Source organism: Silene latifolia, chromosome 9 (assembly GCF_048544455.1).
Source record: "Silene latifolia isolate original U9 population chromosome 9, ASM4854445v1, whole genome shotgun sequence".
In the NCBI taxonomy this organism is placed as follows: Eukaryota; Viridiplantae; Streptophyta; class Magnoliopsida; order Caryophyllales; family Caryophyllaceae; genus Silene; species Silene latifolia.
In genome coordinates this window covers 15179507-15187905 of record NC_133534.1, presented here as the reverse complement: position 1 = coordinate 15187905, position 8399 = coordinate 15179507, and the positions used below count along the sequence as shown (strand labels likewise).

Genomic DNA, 8399 nt, shown 5'->3' with positions numbered 1-8399 from the left:
TATTAAGGTGTTTATGTTGGAGATAATAGAATGAGGGTCAAATTAGGAAGGAAGTTCATTACATATTGTCGACGTTATTTAGTAATTTGTCCATATTGAATGGTCAAATAGCAACTTGGAAAAACAAAGCCCCTTATACTTAACAACTAGATAAGAAAGGCCAAAAAAACTGAATATCAAAAATCATAACCAAAGCCCAAATCCAACATTCTGTACGTTTGCATGTTCACTTTTCGCCATTGCTTCGACATGTGTCATCTCTTTTACGCATACAAACATCGATCATCTTATAATGCACGTACTACTACTGCGTAAAATAGTATAAATACCCGTCGATAATCACCTACACTATCACAATACCATAACATATTTACATAAAACTTCAAGAATCCTACGTAAAAGATATAACAAAGAATCAAAGATGGTGAACATGAAGAGTTGTGCTCTCCTAGTCCTATTGATCACCTTGCCCTACCTCATGGCGGTCTCGACCGCCTTCCAGTGCGGTAGGCAAGCCGGTGGAGCCCGTTGCAGTGGCGGGCTGTGTTGTAGCCAGTATGGATATTGTGGGACTACTTTTCAGTATTGTGGTGCTGGACAGTGTCAGAGCCAGTGTTTGCTTGATATGCCCAAACAGTCTCAGGCTATGGCCCAGGCTCAAGCTCAGGCTTACGAGGCTGCTTTGGCTCAGGCTCGGGCTTATGGAATAATTCCTACAGCTACGGTCCAGGCTGCCGGTGCTGGTGCTCCTTGAAGGATGAACTAGTTAATTATAGGGTACATGGCAAATACGCTTTGCCTGTTTGTTACTAGTAACCAGTAGTGGGTGGTTGAATAAGTTGTGACTTGTGAGCTTTATGTTTGTTACATAAATAATTACTCCTATCATGCAAGTGTACTACTACGTAGTTTAGAGTTCAGTGTAATACTACAACGTGGTTATGAAAATAAAGAGAAATCTTGATCACCTTATTTCTCCTTCTCTCAATCTTTCGTATATATTATATACACGAATAATAATAATACTGATGAAATAAAATGTGACATATAGTTAGTTGTCCAATACGTGTATTGTTATAAAACGTACACCATAGTCCCTTTTACGTTTGATTTTAATATCAGAATTTGTGAAAATTTAGAAAATTGGGTTGAATTTCACTTTTGGTGAAACTTAAGGAGCTTCATTGCTCCAAATGAAACTTATGGGGCCTAATTTCACAATTGAATAAAATTAAGGGGCTTAATTACCACTTTTGCGGATAAATTAGTAACCTTTTAGAGACGAAATTTGTTTTATTTTTAAAAAAATGAAACTGTTCATGTTTAAAATCGGTTGTACATTTTGAATAACAATTAATACAAGAACTGAAATTTTCCCCAATAAAACAAAAAGACAATAAACAAAATTATTTTACTCTGTATTAAATAAAAAGATTGAAGGTTGGTTGAATAAAGTTAACTAAGAGTTTGAAAGATAAATGGCCCCGTCTTTTTGGTTTAATTCAGTTAAGTTTTATTCAATTTAGTTCAGTTCAACTCAGCTCTATTTAGTTCAGTTAAGTTTAAATTAGCTTCTTTTAATTGAAAAAACAGGACTTTAGTAAGAAGAAGTCAAACCTAACTAGTTAAATTCCTCAATAAAGTGGGGTGAATGGGCGTGGGTTTTGTCACAAATTTCTTCCACCGTTAATGCCAAGACAAGCCCAAAATTACTTTAACCCGATTAAGAGTCACGGCCCACGTGCTTAGGGCTTTCTCACTTCAGGATCCACTAGGTACTCGTCCATTTTAAGGAAAAATAGATGCTTGAGTGGTTGGTTGTCACTTAAAAAATGGGTGATTTGTAAATTCAAATAAGTTGAAAAATAGGAGTCATTTAGCTACCTAATATTGGTGATTTACATTTTCATATAAATTGACAACTTCTCATAATAGAAGACTACCTAGTGGAGTTGAATTACCTCGTCCCCTTAAGTAATTGGAAACTCCTACATGCATTTAATTCTCGTATGCCAATCAAACACTTTTTGAGACGGGAAACAAATTAAATGCATGCGAGAGTTAATTTTGAGTTTTGACGTCAAAAAATTAAAATTAAAATTATAATAAATTTTAAAAGTTTAAAAAAATACATGTAAGCTCAAAACTAGAAGGGTATGATCTCTGATGTAATATATCAAATACGTGTTCTCTTTTTTACACAAAAATAGAATAGGTAAATATTTCACTTAAACGGTTAGACGAATGAGATATTTGATAACACCACCATAATCCATAGCAGATAATTTGTTATAACCACCTCTACGTATTTACTCTTTACCTAGCTGTCTGTCCATTGAAAACTTTATATACATAGTAATCCAGCTCCATAGTGTGTACAAGTAAATGACCAAAATGAGAAACATTGAAGAAATGAGGCAAGCAACGGAGTAGTTACTTATATGCATGTACAATTCATGTTCATATTTGCGAAAGATCCGTATCAATAGTTTGAACATCTTCTGGTGCAAAGCTGGATTGCACTTCTCCTGTCTCTTTTTGTACTCAACTCCAACAGTTAACAGTTTCTCTATTATTTTGTTCTTATAAGAAGATTCCTCTTATTTTACCATTGTTCCACTAAAATATGATATGAATATATATATGACTATATGAGTAATTCGGATAATTGAGTTAATTTGAGCTAAAAAACATGAAATGTTACGAATTTTAAAGGTGAAAAGCTCAACTCGAGTTGATTTGAGCTAGAAAAAACTTCATCAAATTATTGACCAGATCGGAGAGAATATTTACTTTGAACTTTACAAGACTAGGGAAAAAGCAAAAGATATTTGATTGATACAATTACTACAATAGCAAATCTTTTTTTGTGACAATTGGGGACACAATTCAAATCCCTTTGTACGAGAGGTCAACAGAAGTCCAAGAAGGGTTAGCAATAATAGGACCAAGTCGTAAGTCTTCCTTAAAACGACACTATTCGTCTTAATCTTAAGACGTGTTAAGTACATGTCACTTGTGTATATAACAACGTTTGTATGAAAAAGTAATATATTTATCTTGTATACACAGGTGGTATAAATACTCAACCGTCTAAAAATTAAGACGGATATATAGTATTGTCTTAAATAAGAATGTGTGAAATTTGTGAATAGGTCAAGTGCATATGTAGTGAAAATCAGCCCATTTGATTTGGTTCGGAGTCCGACCACATTTACCCTGGCATGGCCCATGAGCCGTACACCATTCCATTAAATTGCACACATGTTTAAATTCATCACATGTTTTGGAAAAAATGTACTCCGGATAGATAGTTTAATACTCGTACAATTTAATCCCATTTTCCCATATTATTGTGAAAAGCAATCATTTACCAAAATATCGAGTACTCTGTATTAAATGGGTTATATTAATTTGGTTTTTCTAATGTTTGTAAAGGTTAGGAAGATATTTTGATGAGATATTCAAATATATACTCATTTTTACATGATTAATAAGGATATTTTATGAATTTTACAATATTTAAAGTTATTAATGGGTGTCATTACTTATTAGACACACGTTAGAAAAATCGTTACTGTATTTAGTAACTACCTTCTGACTTTTATGGGCCATTTCCTTATTAGTGAATAGTGAGATCCAAATTACACAATATTAGGGTAAAATCGTCTTACAAGAACCCAGTGTAGCTTAATAGAAGTAGAATGGAAGAAATATTGTGCGGAGTATGACCCTCAACCCGACCCTAATGACCCTCATAGCTGACTTGACCCAAATAACATGACCCGTACTCGACTCGACACTCGAGCTTGTCCTGAACAATCCGACCCAATATAACTCGGCCCAAATGCTTATTATTCTACACTTCTAATTATCCATAAATAGCCTGATAATAGTTTACCAAAAAATAACTCGAATCCGAAATGATTTGTCACGGTCTGACCCTAACTAGACTCACCCAAGTTCGGGTCAGGCAGCGCCGGATTCGGTCCATACTCCATACATCATAGGTAGGTGCCTGGGTGGCTTCTCTTTTAGTCTACTTACTTGTCTGTTAACGTTAAGTTTGGTAATTAATCAATGGATAAACAGAATTAAGCATGACAGCGATGGATGGTTGGCGTATGTCAGCAGCAATATCTTACTTAACAGTTGCCCTGTTTCTAATTTATACTCATTATTCCGATAATTAAGCCTTAATCATTCTGGTAATAATACAAAAAGCAGTATCCTGGAATATGTACATGTTAACTCCCATCATTATCAATTGTCCCTAGTAAATACGGAGTATTCAATTAAGTATATTTTTTCTATCCGTCTATAGATTAAGATGGATACTCTCGTCTTAAACAAGAATTTGTGTCGTTCCTAATACTTTTTAGGAAAGTTCATACTCCGTAATTGTTAATTTGTTAGTAGCATTATTGATCTATCATTAAAGCCCCACGTTTAACTATTCATGATACATAGGCTATTCAAAGCTCTTGATCCAGATTCATGAATCATGATGGGCATATCAAGACACAAATAGTGTTCTCTCAATTATCCAAATAGATCCAAATAGTACAGGTCTTATGTGATCAAAGTTAAGGAAACTTTTTCGGGCCGATGCACGGATTCACGACTAATTTAACTTGGTGTGACGATAAACGATTAGATTTTTCTAACCGGAATTATCTCTCGTAAATCAATTACATTTTCTCACATGCCTCATTTGTCCAATTTAGGTCGGAAATGCTTCGTAGGCAATTGTGACGAGTTTAACAAAATAATGTTTTGAACGATGAAAATTGTCGATAATAACACGTTTTATTGGAAATTTTAATAGCTTTCGATCCGGTTAATTACCAATAAATTTGATCCCATTGATTTAACAAAATATTATGAATAATCAACAAGTTTAATTAAACTTCATTAATTAACCATTAACTCTAACTCAATTAAATTAAACAAAAACAATAAACCTGATCTGAAAATTTGTACAATTCATATATACACTAAACAAATTAATCAAAATTCTCATCTAATCTCAACTAACTTTTTCTTTCCGATAACGAGGATATCTGTAGCCGCTGCCTTTTTGTGCGCTCGCTTTTTATTCCGGAATAGCACTCAAATTAGCCAAAAACAGTTTTTTCCTCCCATTACCCCTATTACCACTCCTATTACCCCTCCTAGCACGACTCACGTTAGCCGACCCCAAATCCGCAACCTTAGACGAAGGCGATTGCCTCTCTTTCTCTCCTCCCGCAAAAAACCCGGTCGCCTTTCGACACCCGCATTTCTCACCGCCACTACTCTTCAAAAGCGCAGCATTAGCCTTAACAGCCAAAGCAGCCATTTCCTCAGCCTGAAGAGGTTTACTAAGCTTACTCAATGGCAAAGCAAAGTAAAGCTCTCCAGGTTGAAGCTCTTCATCTTCTCTAATGGCGGAAACGACGTCGTCGAACTCCATTTCATCGGAATTGCATATGAATATGTTAGGGTCTCTTGATATAATGTAGGATACTTTAACTGGGTATGAGAATTCTTGTAGTCTTCCGTCTTGTAGTATTAGTTTTGCTGTTGCTACTGATGTTGATGTACATGATACACATAACCCCATTGTTGGTTTAATTGAAGGTGTGTTAATGGTGGAGAATGAGTTGACTCGTGACTCGGTCGAGTTGAGGAAGGTGGTGTGTGCTTGTGAGAGGTTTGGTGAGGAGATGGGAGAAAGATGTGTGGGTGTATATATATACTAGTGAGGAAAATAACAACTTTTCCTTGATTAAATATTTACTTTCCAAAAATAAAATATAGTATTAGCTAGGTATGTAAAACTAACGATTTATATGGTAAATCTTGCTTTAAGATCTTAAATTTTAAAATGGATTAAATATATGGGAAATGATAAATACAACTCACTGTTGTATTTAAGCATTTAATATCCTTCATAATTCGGTATTAATTTAAAAATTAGAGTATAAATTACACATAAATCAATAAAATTAATACATATATTACGTATTATTTCCTTTTTTAGTTTTTTCAATACAACTTATTGGGTTGTATTTATCATTATCCTAAATATTATTATATATGGCAAATAAAGATAAAATTTTTGGTATATTATTGGTATTTTTTAGGCAATTTACCATTTGATTTAGTATATACAAAGTATATTTGACATGTCTTAAGTTTCAAGACAGATATCTTTTTATAAGATTTTTCGTTTTAGCCTTTCTTTTATTTTGTGTGCTTGTATAACGTTATTTTAAATATATTATAAAATGCTAATTAATAACATCAACGATAAATAATAGCAAATCGATTAAATTAAAAAAATGATGATTAAAAACGAAAAATTTGAAAGGCAGGTGTCTGATTTTGACAATCTTTTTCTCAAATAGCTAATCTCAACAAGACAAATGTAATAGAAAAAAAAAATTGAAAGTTTTCTTACTTTATCAAAAAAAATAAAGTGTTTTTATATTAGACCTGATAAAAACACTTTATTTTTTTTGATAAAGTAAGAAAGTTTTATCAGGTCTAGTGTAAAAAATAAAATGTTTTTATCGCAAATTGAAAATTGGTCCATTTGTGTTGTTTACACTAGACCTGATAAAACTAGCCTGGGCCGCACCCAAATTAAGGACACAAATATAACTCGAGACCCGAATTGACCTGACCCTACTCAACTCGACGGAATGTTTATTATTGTAAACTGATCACAATCCCAAATAACTTGAAAACTGGTCCATTTATGTTGTTTACACTAGATCTGACAAAACTAACCTGACCTGCAAACGAATTGAGAACACGAATATGACCCGAAACCCGAATTGACCTGACCGTACTCAACCCGATTAAATGTTTTTATCGCAAAATGATCATTTATCCCAAATAACTTAAAAACAACCCGCCAGAAATGACCGGAACCCAAAAAAGACCACCCTGACCTGAGTTCTTGCAAAACTGAAAAACCCAAACCCTATGTAAACCTAATTCAATTGACCCGTTCATCAAATCTAATTTACAGGAATTGGCCTCGGTAAATTCATGTGGAGAATACGAACCAATCAAGTGGTATAGTTAACATGAACGGACTTGGGCTAGTTGATGATTTTTACTACGTACTACTTCCTCCGTTCTTATATGATGTACCCATTTGTTGAATATATGAGTGAAGTATTTTAATAAAATGGGTACATCATATGAGAATGGAGGAAGTATAATTAATTTAAATTTAGGGTGTGAAAAAGGGAAAATAAGAGGACACGTCGGAAAAAGGAGTTGAGAAAGTGGGGAAACCAAAGACAGAGTGACAACCTGGAGGAAGGTTGATGACAGGGTGTAAGTAATTAATAGAAACAAAATACAAAATAAAAAAGGGTGAGAAACGGAGGTTAGTAGTAGTGATGTGTAACGTAGACTAGTAGACATGTAGCGTATGGAGAATATGGAATGGTCTACGTCTACCGCTATTATGTTTCAGAATTTCAGGACCACGCAAATGCATTATTCACCACTATCTGAAATGACAGTAAATTTTTGCTGTATTATTTCCACTATTTTTTTGGCCTATTACAAAATTTCCAATCTTTCCATTTTATTGGAGCTTGTAACTTTTCCGAAAATAAATACCAAAAATTCACGTGATATTCTTGATGATTGACATTTAGTACAAAATAACCGGAAAACTTTAAGAGATCATAACTCGTATTTACGAGTAAAAATGTGATAATTTTTTTTGTAAAAAATTGATTATCGTTTCGAGTACTACAATTTGGAAAAAAAATTGTCGACTTTGGAACTCGTGACCAAGAGATATGGTCCTCAAAGTTTATCGGTAAAAAACTTTGACATACAAAAACTCCTTGCTACGGCATCCAGATACAAATTTAGGGGGTTAATAGGGGTGTTCGCTCCTGCTAGAAAATGAAAATCTCGCAATTTTTAATTTAAATTTTCGAATTTATCTTATGACATTACTTGGTCGTCCTCGCTGCAATTTTTCGCCCCTTATTCCCTAACCTCAAACGTTGGCTCCGCCACTGAATAGATTGCGACCGAGCCGTGTTTGAGACGGGTCAAAGCATTACATATTAGGATATTAGGCCCATTAGGGCCGAATATCATTATGGTTAAGTTATGACGGCTACCGTCTAGGGTTTAGACTAATGTGGTTTATTATATAAATCGTGTCCATGTATTCAATGAGACGACAGTCAATAATACAATTCCCTTATTATGCAATTATCTCCCCTCTTAAATCTTAACATGGTATCAGAGCCTCACGCTCTTGAGGCCTAAAACAAATTTCCGCTACCTCACCGGTGGGTCGATAATGTAAAACACCCACCGGCGGAATTTTCTCCGTTGATCTAATAATAAAGATTAGTTTAATTTTAATTTTC

At 34.1% G+C, this 8399-nt stretch overlaps 1 protein-coding gene across 1 annotated transcript; it reads right to left on the bottom strand.

Annotated features, from left to right (window-relative positions):
* Window positions 1-4888: 4888 nt before the first annotated feature.
* Window positions 4889-5730, bottom strand: LOC141602453 (uncharacterized). Its single transcript, XM_074422731.1, has one exon. It carries the CDS (start codon window positions 5603-5605, stop codon window positions 5096-5098), a length of 510 nt encoding a protein of 169 aa, XP_074278832.1. The 5' UTR covers window positions 5606-5730; the 3' UTR covers window positions 4889-5095.
* Between the last annotated feature and the right edge of the window lie 2669 nt (window positions 5731-8399).